At 37.1% G+C, this 13391-nt stretch overlaps 1 protein-coding gene across 1 annotated transcript in view; it reads left to right on the top strand.

Annotated features, from left to right (window-relative positions):
* The window catches only part of LOC102832210 (synaptotagmin-10-like), a 90200-nt gene that overhangs the window by 34768 nt on the left and 42041 nt on the right, over positions 1-13391 (top strand). Inside the window, exon 3 of the mRNA XM_006874770.1 lies at positions 1432-2003. Coding sequence (XP_006874832.1) covers positions 1432-2003 — 572 coding nt within the window. The remainder of the gene's footprint in view (positions 1-1431; positions 2004-13391) is intronic.

The raw sequence follows: 13391 nt of genomic DNA, 5'->3' as shown, positions 1-13391 counted from the left end.
TAATATATATACATATATATATGTTGTTGTTGCTAAGTGCCTTTAAGTCATTTCTGACTCATAGAGAGCCTAGATAGGGTTCCTGAGGAGCAGGTGGTAAGTTTGAACCACCAATCTTGTGGTTCAAACCAACCTTGAGGTGAGTGCCTATGGCACCACAGCAGTACTCCAATATATATGTATACATGTGTGTGTATTGTTGTTGTTAAGTGCTTTTGAGCCGGTTTTAATTCATAGTGATCTGGTATAGGGTTTCCAAAGCTTTAAATCTTTACAGGAGCAGAAAGCCTCATCTTTCTTCCACAGAGTGGTACGGCTGGTAGATTCGAACTGCTGAATTGTTACAAGTCTAGCTCATATTCCATTACACTACCAAAAGCTCTCTCCCTCTCTCTCTCTATCTATCTATATATATATGTAGGAGTCCTGGTGTGGCACTGTAGGATAAGCACTAGATGGCAAACTTGGTTTGAACCACAAGGTTGTTCTTGGTTTGAAGCACAAACTTGTTCAAACCCACCAACCACTCTTCAGAAACCCTATACAGGGTTACTATTAGTTGGAACTAATTCGATGCCACTTAAAAACAACAATATATGTATTTAAGCACAGATAGTCCTGGCGTGGTGCTGTGGGTTAATGCACTGGACTGCAAAGCCATTCAAACTGAAAGGTCAGCTTCTCTTACATTCCTTCATAAATTTTGGTAGAAGCTATGTCAATGTATGTTTCTCCACAAGGGTTAGTCCTAGATCATCTCTTGCTTCTCTATCAGACTAATCATCTGTTCTTGAATGAGAATTATTATCTTGAAGCAGATGGTTGCCCAGGTCTATTATATAATACCTAGTATCATATGTATATATATTAATACTGTAGTCACTGACTTGTAAAATATATGAAACCCAAATTTAGATGAAAAACCAGCCACCCAAATGCTTTCATCTACCTAATGCTTATATTGAGATATATTCAAATGATTTATAGCATTTATGATTTTTTGTGGAATATTGAGTTTGTTCCTAATCATGTGTTTTTCTTTATAATTATATTTTATCATGTGATTTTGATTAAGAGTACAAATTTCTAAAAACTCATTTAAAAATGTAAAGTTGCATGTTTCAGGTATTTGTGTAAGTTTATTGTTGTAAATGATGTAGAGTTGGTTCCAATTCAGAATTTCCTGTACAGAATTTCTGAGGAGTAGCTGGTGAGTTTGAACCGCTGACCTTCCAGTTCAAACCAACCTTGCAGTCTTGTGCCATACAAAGACTTTTTCTTTGAATATTGTATATCTGCTTTTTCAAATGTTGCTATTTAATTATGTATCTTAATGATCTTGGGGATGGGGGAGAGTTGATATGCAAATGTATAACCCTGTATCAAAATGATCTGCCTAGATGACTTTTGTTTATATGTGTGTGTATACAGCCACAATTCCTTCCGGAGACACCTACCAAGACAAATGCAGGTTTCCAGTGTTGATTTCAGCATTGGCACAGAACCTGTTCTACAAAGAGGAGAAACTACAACCAGCATTGGAAGGATAAAGCCAGAACTCTACAAACAGAAATCAGTTGACTCTGAAGGCAACAGGAAAGATGATGTCAAAACCTGTGGGAAGCTTAACTTCACCCTCCAGTATAACTATGAAAGTGAACTTCTAGTTGTTAAAATTATCAAAGCCTTAGATCTCCCTGCTAAAGACTTCACAGGAACATCTGACCCTTATGTGAAGATCTATCTTCTTCCAGATAGGAAAAAGAAATTTCAGACCCGAGTGCACAGAAAGACTCTAAATCCTTTATTTGATGAAACCTTTCAATTTCTCGTGGCATATGATCAACTAAGCAACCGAAAACTACATTTCAGTGTATATGATTTTGACAGATTTTCTAGACATGATATGATTGGGGAAGTTATTCTTGATAATTTGTTTGAAGTCTCTGATCTCTCCAGGGAAGCCACAGTATGGAAAGATATCCACTGTGCTACCACAGTAAGTAATAATTCTACCAACATATTGGTTTATATTAGATATTATTTGATATATAAAATTATTAACCAGCTTAATGAAAGAAATCCTATAGAGTTTATATCTTAACAACCTGCTAGGGTAGGATTTGGTTACATGCATAATAAAAAAGGTAGTACACGCCAGTGTGTGAATAATATTGAATAATATTTTCATGATAGCCTTGATAAATGTAGTCTTGTATAGAAATTGGTACATACTTGTATGAACACACACACATTCTTTGTTGGTATAGATGACATATTATTTGAAAATGCTATTTAAGATTGTTCTTGGAGGAGGATTGAAAATTGAAGAGGAGTTAGTATTCCTGGAAGAGAAAACAGACTGAGGGAAAGGCAATACATCAAGACAGTATAGAATGGTTTCAAGGGAAAATGTGTACTCTCAGTGGGAATTTGAGATGACAAAAGGAATAAAGGGAACCCAAATGAGAAATATCATATATGAACTATAATCAAAAGGACCTGAAAAGCTATAAGGATTTATATTTATTTTGTTTTTATCAGGAGACTAAAATTACTGTAGCTATAGAGTCCTGGTGTGGTGCTGGGGGACTGTAGGTTCAGTATGAACCACAAGGTCAGCAGTTCAAACTCACCAGCTGCTCTTCAGAAACCTTATAGAGGGTCACTATGAGTCAGGATCAACCCGACAGCAATTAGCAACAACAACAACAACAACAACAACAACAACATTATAGTATAAGGAGACCTGATGTGGTACTGTCAGGGTAATTCACTGTACCGCAAGAGCAGTATGGACTGCAAGGTCAGCAGTTCAAGCTCACCAGCTACTCCTGGGAAACTCTATATGGGGTCAATATGAGTTGGAATTTACTCGCTGGCACTTAACAACAAATATATATATATATATACCAAATCATGGTGCTACTTCAGAAGAAGCCATATTCACATAAATGAAGTATTTGAAATACCACATCTAAACACTGATGAGTCCCTAATCGCCTCAGTGATGATCATTTAGCCATTTTTCAAGCATTTATAGGAAACATCTATGTTTAATATAAAATTAAAATTAAATTATATTAACAGCGTCTATTATCAACAGCTCTGGAGTGGCACTGTAGGATAAACACCTGGACTGCTAACCGCAAGGTTAACGGTTCAAACCTATCAGTCTCTCTTTGGAATCCCTATATAGGCTTGCTACAAATCAGAGTCAACTCAATGGCAATGTCACAGTTGCTTTCCTTGTAGTCATTAGGGATTTTAACACCTAACTCAGTTTCTCTACTCATAAAGTAGGTATCCATACCTTCTATTCCTTATTAAATTCTACTAAAACTACTCATTATAATCTGGTGAATTTTGAACCTTCCTCATTTTCACCATTTTGTTTGATACTTTTGCATGGGTTCTACTGAACTCAAAGCAATACATTTTGCTCCCGCCTGAAATATCCTGCCTAGTGAAGCCTTACTCATATTTTTAGATTCAACTCAGACATACTTCTCTTCCACAGAGAAGGCTAACTTGACTCACTTGTGTTTTCACTTGGCATTTCCTACTCACCAAGCTGCACATGCATTTACTAAAGTGCATCTTATGAAAACTTCTGGAGAAAGGTGCTGGATGCATTCTGTCTGTCACTCCTGATTCATTCTCCATTATTCTCAACTCTGCTTGGTGATACAGAAGACTGCCCTGTTTGTTTCATAGGCTCTCTGTCCTCTGAGCTCTGGAAAAAATATTTTAGGAAGGAAGGAGAATGATGTTAGAATATTTATTTTCTTCAGGTCCTTTGCTGCAAGTTTGTCTCAGGCTGGCTTTGTTCTTCCTGTGACAATGGCAGTTTCTCACAAAACAGCCTGTTTTCTTACCACTTTCCTCTGAGTCCTGATAACTTCTCTTCCATACCTAGGGGTCTTCTATGGTTGTCAGCTCCAGGTTACTGCCCTATTTCTTGTGGTTTCCCTACTTCTTGCTCACATCTCTGTACTCTGCAACTATTCCTCTCATTAAACCCTCTGGAATTATTCTAATTGGAGCATGCCATCAATTTCCTGTAGCCATCCTAAAACAAGACAATTTCTGATTGTTTCTGTCATGAATCAGAGTCAGTTCTGATTCATAGTGACTCTATGCACAACAGAATGAAACAGAACAAAAGCTTAATTCCTTGTAATCCTTTTGGAGCATGCCACGAGTATGAGATGTTCTGACATTCATTACCTTTTGTTGTTGTTACTATTAAGGCATTCAACCACAGAAGATGAGAAAGATCCATGACAATTGCTAAAGTCTTCTCCTCTTTACCAACCAGAAAAAGCTCAACAGACCATATTGTTTCACATTTCAGTGCATTTGAAAAAAAAAAAAAAAGGTTTTCTATATCTTAAAATCAAAATTTCAGATGGAAATTACACAGCATCTATTTAATATAGTCTAGAAAAATAGCTCTATTTAGGTTAATCTTATACTTTACAAACATTCCTTATGTGTCCAATTTATTACTTTAGAATCTTAAAATAAAAATCTTTACAAAATGCTATATATGGCCTTGATTTTTTTTTTTAAAGTTTTTATTGTGAATTGAGTGATAGTTTACATGGGGGAACATCAGTTTTACACTCATCTTATCATATTGTTTCATTACAATGATTACAATCATATTCATTTAATTGCAGTGATTATTGATTACAATCCCCCGCATGCTTCATCATTCAACATTATTTGCTTCTATTCCCTCTGGGTTTTTTGCTTGTTTTGTTTTGGATGTACACCATAACACTCAGGAATATACAATCATTCAAACAGACAAAGGGCATACCCTGCAAGCCTGCCTCCCCACCTCACCCCCACCTGCCAGCACACATCCCCTTTCCCTCCATGATTCTAGAGTCCTCAGCTGTTCCTTCTCTTCATGTCATCATATTTGCCTCCATCTTTGGTGTCACTGCTTCTCTGGGTAGGGTCCCACAATCCACTCCCATTCTTCTCCCTTGATGTCCCAAGGATCCTCTGCTCCAGAACTGTAAGATCAATATGTCCTTGATTTTTAAGTATTACATACTGAATATAATTTAACCTTTCCCAAATATTGATAATCTTTATGACCATTAATTATTATAACAAATTAAGTGAAAATATTTCATTTTTGTTCATTGTTCATCTATTACACTGTATTATATAAAGTTTATATCCTCCCTGAATTTCTTCTCTAGTTTTTTGGTTTTAGGTTGCACAATCAAGAACCTACTTTGGTTACAATTGTATGAAGATACAGTCAGTAGGTCTTAAATAAGTACCTGGGACCTTTCTCTCAGAGTAAAATGTGTGAAATTTATGATTGATTGAACACCTTTTCATGTTACTTTGAAAGTTCACGAGAGTGTTCCAAAACCACAAGTGTGATTTTAAGAAGTCTCATGTGCAAATCATTTGAGAATTGATAGACTCCAACTTCATTTTTTCTCACTTTACAATTTAGAAAATGGAGGTCGTGAGATATTAGGAAATTCACTTAACATTCACACAAAACAAGAACCAAAACAAGAAGTTAAAATTTTAACTCCTACTTCAATGTTGCTTTTTCTGGGTTATATTGTTTCTGTGGTTGTTGTTAAGTGTGGTTGAGTTGGTTCTGACCCACAGCAAATCTGTATAGAGTTTCCAAGAGCAACTGGTAGGTTTGAACCACCAACCTTGCAGTTCAAACTGACCTTCCCATCTAGTGTATTATCCCACAGTGCCACACCAGAACTCCTGGGTTATATTGTTGTTGTTTTTGTTGTTAAGTGCCGTCAAGTCAGTTATGACTCATAGCGGCCCTGTACAGGATTTTGGAGGCTGTAAATCTTTACGGGAGCAGAAAGCCTCATCTTTGTCCCGCGGAGCGGCTGGTAGTTTCTAACTGCTGACCTTAAGGTTTGCAGCCCAATTCATAACCACTACATTACCAGAGCTCCTTTGAATTATATTAAAGTTTAACAATTCTTGGAATATACTAAAGCAAAAGAAAAAGAATTTTCTTCTGTACATGGAAGTTCAATATTTGCATTACGCAAATAGAAGATCTAAGAATTTACATAATCTGAATTAAAGTGAGTGGCATATGAGTCCATTGCAGGTTTTTTTTTATTAGAAGGGACACATAGTCTCCTTAGATATCAATAAGACTCCTAGTTATTTTGTGGAGAATAGACCTTAGGGGTCAAAGAGGATATTACTGAAAGGAATTTAGAATGGTGTGGAGCTGTAAGATAAGCACTGGACTGTTAACCAAAAAATTGGAGGTTCAAATCCACCAGCTGCTCCTTGCAAAACTTACACAGTGTCACTATGGTGGTGGCTGTGTGCCGTGGAGTTGGTTCTGACTCATAGCGACCCTGTACAGGGTTTCTGAGGCTGTAAATCTTTACAAGAGCAGAACGCCTCATCTTTCTCCGGAGGAACAGCTGGTTGTTTTGAACTGTTGACCTTAAGATTTGCAGCCTAATTCGTAACCGCTGTGCTATCAGAGCTCCTTAATTCAATAGCACTTAACAGCAACAAAATAGTATAACTTCATTCAATCCAGGTGTATATATACACTAATATATATAAGTACAATATAGTGTGTACAATAGTTATTTTTACTTAGAACTTTATAAAAACAACAAAAAAAGATATTGAAAAGAATTTAAAACAGTTTTCTGCACATGTCTCTATACCTCAACTATACATGATGATGTAAGGTTTGAGAATGAATCTTCAGTTCTTTTACAAGGCAATTTATGATATACTCTTAATCAATATGACTAAGGGAAAAATTCTCAACAAGTATGTATTTTCTGCTATGTCTCAAGTTGTTCTTGTCTCAAAGTCATGCTCAGCTTCCCTCAATTGGTTTCAGGGTCCTTATTACACAGGACTTATGAGATTTGGTTTGTTAAATCTAGGAATGGTTGTATTAGCAAAACTCTGTCTTAACTTGATCACTCTATGGCTCCTGACAGTTAAAGTTCTTGGCAGTATCAGATAAAAGTGGCACTGTTTTGACAAGTTTCTTTCTTGAGTGGGAACTGAAAATAAATCTCCCTTTAAGAATAAGTATGGGCATTATTAAACAGCATTCTTAACATAGTATCTCTGAGTTTACTGTTAGTCATTTCATACCCAGTGGGATTTGTGATTAGGCCATCTCTGACACTGCAATAGTCTCTGCCTTGATTTAAATTACATTCCACCTGAATTGCCATGGTCAAATACAATGCTTAAGAGTATGTGCTTAATATAAAATAGACTTCTGCCTTCAAGCAGGTATACAAGGATGCCCTGCTAAAGTGCATTTAGTGAGCTTTTTCTCGGTCTTCAATTGGGGATGACAGAAAAAAAACAACAATAAAACAGTAAGGAAAATACAATCTAAAACCCCAAGATTCTAGCCAAACTTTTGAGAAAAGAGGCTTTCTTTTCTTAAGTCTTCCTCTCTACCCCATTGAATAGACTGTAATCTGGGTTTAATCAGAATCACTGGAAGGAAGAAAGGCAGAACGGAAATGCTGTGGGCAAATTAAGCGTCTTTGAACAAAATGGGGAACTGGTCTAGCAATTGGAGAAGGATTGTAAAGCTAATTACAGTCCAGAGTTTTATTCAATCGAACAGTTTCCTCCTTCCTATTTGCCTCCTGAAGTCCCAAAACTGCTTGTGATAGCTGACTAGGAGATCTGAAGAGAAGTGCAAAGTAAAACAGGAATTTATAGAGGCTAAGGAGCTCTGGTAAGGAGCTCTGGTAGCGTAGTGGTTACGACTTGGGCTGTGAACCGCAAGGTCAGCAGTTCGAAACTACCAGCTGCTCCGCGGGAGAAAGATGAGGCTTTCTACTCCCGTAAAGATTCACACCCTCGGAAACCCTGTACAGGGTCGCTATGGGTCGGAATCGACTCAACAGCACTTAACAACAACAACAACAACAAGGAGCTCTGGTAGCGTGGTTACGAATCGGGCTGCTAACCTTAAGGTCAGCAGTTCGAAACTACCAGCTGCTCCGCGGGAGAAAGATGAGGCTTTCTACTCCCGTAAGGATTTACACCCTTGGAAACCCTGTACAGGGTCGCTATGGGTCGGAATCGACTCAACAGCACTTAACAACAACAACAACAACAAGGATACATTATAGATGATAAGGATACATTAATAGATGGTAAGTTGGGGGTTCAAACTCACCAGCTGCTCCTTAGAAACCCTACACAGGGTCACTATGGGTCAGAATCAACTCGATGGCACTTAATAACAACAAGGAGTCCTAGGGTGATGCTGTGGGCTAATATGGGCTAATATGCTGGACTACAAAATTGGTTTGAACCATAAGGTTGGGTTTTCAAGCTCACCAGCTGCTCCTTAGAAACCCTGTACAGGGTCACTATGGGTCGGAACCATCGCAATAGAACTTAACAACAACAACAAAGGATACATTGATTTTGAAATTCCAATGTACTCCAGAAATCAGAGCAAACATAATTCCAGACTAAACTAGATAAGGATCCTCTAACCTTTCAACCCCTGAAAAAACAAAAATGAATGTCAGATAAGACTGAAACTGCTTCCCAGCTTAGAGTTAAAGCAAATGGAAGAAATGCAGAGGTAAAAAAGTTGAACAGAAAATTTCAAAGGGCAGTTCTAGAAGACAAAGTCAAATATCATAATGAATTGTGCAAAGATCTGGAGTTACAAAACCAAAAGGGAAGAATACGCTCAGCATTCCTCAAGCTGAAATTAAGTGAGGAAAAAATTCAAGCCTTGACTCACAACACTGAAGGATTCTTTGGGCAAAATATTGAATGATGCAGAAGCATCAAAAGGAGATGGAAGGAGTACACAGAGTCAATGAACAAAGAGGAAGTGATCAATATTCAACCATTTCAACAAGTAGCATATGATCAAGAGCCATTGGTACTGAAGGAAGAAGTCCAAAGTGAACTGAAAAATAAGTCTTCAGAAATTGGTGGAGCAGATTGAAACCTTTCAACAAACTGATGTGGTACCGCAGATAATCATTCATCTATGCCAACTGATTGGAAGAAATCTATATTTGCGACCATTCCAAAGAGAGATGACTTGAAAGAATGTGGAAATCATTGGAAAATAGCATTAATACCACATTAAATCAAGTAAATTTCTGATGAATATAATTCAAAAATACATATTTGTATATAGTTCAAATATATAATTCAAAAAATATAATCCAAAAACTGGATTTAGAAGTGTTGGAACTAAGGATAGCACTGATGACATCAGCTAGACCTTGGCTTAAAGTAAACTATACTAGAAAGGTGTTTACTTATGCTTTATTGACTATGCAAAGGCTTTTGACCCTGCGGAGCATGATAAACTGTGGCTAACATTGTGAAGAATGGGTATTTCAGAACACTTATGAATTCAGAACACTCATGAAGAACCTGTACATAGAACAGATTGGATGCTGAATGGCTTAAAATCAGGAAAGGTTTGTGGCAGGGTTGTATCCCTTCACCGTATTTATTTAATCTGTAGACTGAGCAAATAATCTGAGAAACTTGATTTTATGACATCAGGGTTGGAGGAAGACTAATTCACAACCTGAAATATGCAGATGATATAACCTTGCTTGCTGGAAATGAAGAGAACTTAAAATACTTACTAATGAGGATCAAAGACCACAGCCTTAAGTATATATTGCAAATGTAAAGAAAACCAAAATTCTCACACTATATCAATAAATACACTCATGATAAATGGAGAAAATATTGAAGCTGTCAAAGACTTCATTTTGCTTGGATCCACAATTGACACTCATGGAAATATCAGTCAAGATATCAAATGATATATTGCATTAGGTAAGTCTGCTACAAAAGACCTCTTTAAAGCATTCAAAAGTAAAGACATCCGTTTGAAGATTAAAGGTGTACCTAAGCCAAACCATTTTTAATATCTTCATATGCATGTGAAAGACAATGAATAAGAAAGATCATGGAAGAATCAATACATTTGAATTATGTTCTTAGAGATGAATATTAAAAGTACAATGGACTGCCAACAGAACAAAGAAATCTGTGTTGGAAGAAGTATAGCTAGAATGCTCATTAGAAACCAGGAAGGCCAGCCTTCATCTCTCATACTTCAGACTTGTGATCAGTAAGGACCATCCATGGGGAATGACATAATGCTTGGTACAGTGGAGGGCCTAAGGAAAAGAGGAAGACCCCAGTAGGATGGACTGACACAGTGGCAGCTGCAATAGGTTCAAACATTGTGAAGATAGTTAGGACTGGGCAGTGTTTCCTTTTGTTGTACATAAGGCTTCTATAAGTCACAATCTACTTGAGGCCTTTAACAAATACAATATATGTCAAACTGAAACTGAATCCATTACATAATTTATCTTTTTATAATATTCCTTTTGAATCTAGTTTCAACCCTTCTAGGTAATTGCTATTACTGCAGAGAAAATCAAGGTTGATCTAGTTAAGCATTCCTAAGTAAGGTACCTTTAGAATAAGGCTAATGTATTATTATTTATATCATCCTCAGAGCTTCTTATAAATCCTTGACTTTGTCAGAGCCAGGTGGTCTCTGTTTGATCTTTGGCTTTTTGATACTTCATACCTCACCTGATAACCTCTTTATAAACTTCACTCTTTATTATTAATTCCCTGTATTTTAAATCACCCTTCATGGTTTATATTAAATGCCCCTCACCTCTGATGTGTTCCAAGATCCTCATGAAATGAATCAGGATCTTTTCCTCTCAATTCCTACCATTAAAACCCAAGAATTCCTCTAAAAAGCACTTGTAATACTAGTTCCAAAAAAGGACATGCTTTAAAATTATACAAACTTAAGTTTTTATTTAAGGTTTTTCCCTAATTAATTGCTTGATGAGTGAAAGACTCCTAATTAATTGTGTTAATGTTCAGAGAGGAAAAATTATTTGTCCAAAGTCATACAACATTATTGTTACATGTCTTCAAATAAGTTATGGCTCATAGTCACCTTGTCAAATTGACTCCAACACATGGTAACCCCAGGAACAACAGAACGAAATGTTGTCTAATCCTCTCCATTATTGTTGGTATGTTCGAGTCCATTTTTGCCACCATTGTGTATTGTGAATGTCTTTCCAACCTGGCAAGGCTCATCTTCCAGTGCCGTCAAACACAATGCTGTTTTGATCCTTAAAGTTTTCACTGTCTAATTTTTGGAATTAGATCACTACGTCTTTCTATGTATCTGTCTTAGTCTGGAAGCTCTGCCGAGGCTGTCCACCGTGAGTGACACTATGAGTATCTGAAATAACAATGGCATAACTTCCAGCTTCATAGCAACATGCAAACCACCACCGTATGACAAACTGACAGAAGAATATTGGACATAAGACTTATAAGGAGGAAAGTTTTGTCTTGATCATCAGTATTCTTCAATGCTAATGAAAGAAAGAATGCTTAGAAAATGAGAAGGCATTTGATATCGCTGGAGTGCAGTTTTAAAATTGTGGGAACAAAAGGAACAATTTGTAAGACAAAGTAGAAAATAAATTAGAGACCACATATCTCATATTGAAGAGTTTGGATTTTATATTGTAAGCCTTGTGTGTCCCACACATATTAAAGAGTCTTTGTGAGAATTTTCACAAAGCCATTGTCCAAGATGGTCTTTTCTCAGGACTCTTCAACCAGATGAACCTTGATGCTGTCTTCTTTGAGTACTGCTTCCTTCTTCATATGGCACACTGCCTGGATCTTTAAGTGATAGCTTTTATTTAATGACCACTTGTTTTCATCTTGAAATCTAACCATTAGCACCAATTGATCCTTTGTGACCTTTCCAATGAGATCCCACTAACTCTTTAGCAAACAAAGCCCTAGAAGGCTTTGTTTGCTAAACAAAGCCCGGACATTTCTGAACATGTCTGAACTAAATATGCTATTTAGTTCTCATTTTACCAAAGTTTAAAACAATAAAATTTTACAATTGGGAAATAAATGAATTCATCTCTTTGAGCACACTCATCTTATAGTAAGGTAACTGAGGTCAAGTGAGATTAAGTGGGTTACTCAAGGTTAAATTCCGTGATTTTTCTCAAGTGAATGGGAGGTGGTCTGCATTTCACTGTAAGTTCATTTTGTGAGCAGATAGATGAAAGATTAGTAACTAGATAAACAAGCTGATTTGATCTAGTAAATCTTGTTTTAAGTATGTGAGGAAAGAGATCCTCTTTCTTACCACTGAGAAAATATGAAAGATAGGCTGCATTTAGACTGCTAAGTGGAAGTGATGACTACTGTCACCATGGAAACCAATGGTTTATTTACAATTCTTTTTTTCAGTTATATCTTGATGAGTCTTACTTTGAAATATTCTCTGAATTCAAACCTTTTCTAAACTCAACACCATTCTACAGCTATTTAACTTCAACAGTCTCTCCCTTCTGTATTTCCTTACTATATACTACCCTGTATAGGTTTCTGAAGGAGCTCTGGTAGCGTACTGGTTACGAGTCAGACTGCTAACCTCAAGGTCAGCAGTTCAAAACTGCCAGCTGTTTCTTGGAAGAAACATGAGGCTTTCTGCTCCCATAAAGACTTACAGCCTTGGAAATCTTACAGAGGGTCATGACTCCATGGCACACCACCACCACAACCATAGGGTTTCTGAGGAGCAGTTGGGAAATTGGAACTGCCAACCTTGAAGTTCATAATCTAATGCTGATCCTACAGTGCCACACCAGGAGTCCCAGAGTAATATGCATACGTATTTATGTGTGTGTGTGTATTACTCTGTGTTGTTATTGTTGTTGTTAAGTGGTATTGAGTCAGTTTCAACTCATAGTGACCCTGTATGTTGTTGTCGTTTAGTGCTATCCACTTGGTTCTGACTCGTAGGAACCCTGTATAGGGTTTCTGAGGAGTAACAGGTGAGTTTGTACTACTGACCTTGCTGTTCAAATTGGCCTTGCAGTCTAGCGCATTAACCCATAGCATCACATCAGGACTCTAGCACATATCAATATATATTTTGTTATTGTTATGAAGTGTCATCAGGTCAGTTCCGACCCATAACGACCCTATATAGGGCTTCTGAGGAGTGGCTGGTGAGCTTGAACAGCCAACCTTGTGGTTCAAATTGACTTTTCAGCTCAGCGTATTAACGCACAGTGCCACACCAGGACCAAATATATACCTATACCTTATACCTTATAACTTATACCTATATATATGCACACACACACACACACACACACACATATATATAGTTGCTAATGCCGTCGAGTTGGTTCCAACCCATAGTGACCCTGTATAGGGTTTCTGAGGAATGGCTGGTGAGCTTGAACCACCAACCTTGCAGTTCAAATGGCTTTGCAATCTGGCACATT

Source organism: Chrysochloris asiatica, unplaced genomic scaffold, assembly GCF_000296735.1.
Source record: "Chrysochloris asiatica unplaced genomic scaffold, ChrAsi1.0 scaffold00299, whole genome shotgun sequence".
NCBI classification, from domain to species: Eukaryota; Metazoa; Chordata; class Mammalia; order Afrosoricida; family Chrysochloridae; genus Chrysochloris; species Chrysochloris asiatica.
The sequence above is the reverse complement of the archived record's forward strand: the minus strand, read 5'-3'. Positions and strand labels throughout refer to the sequence as shown.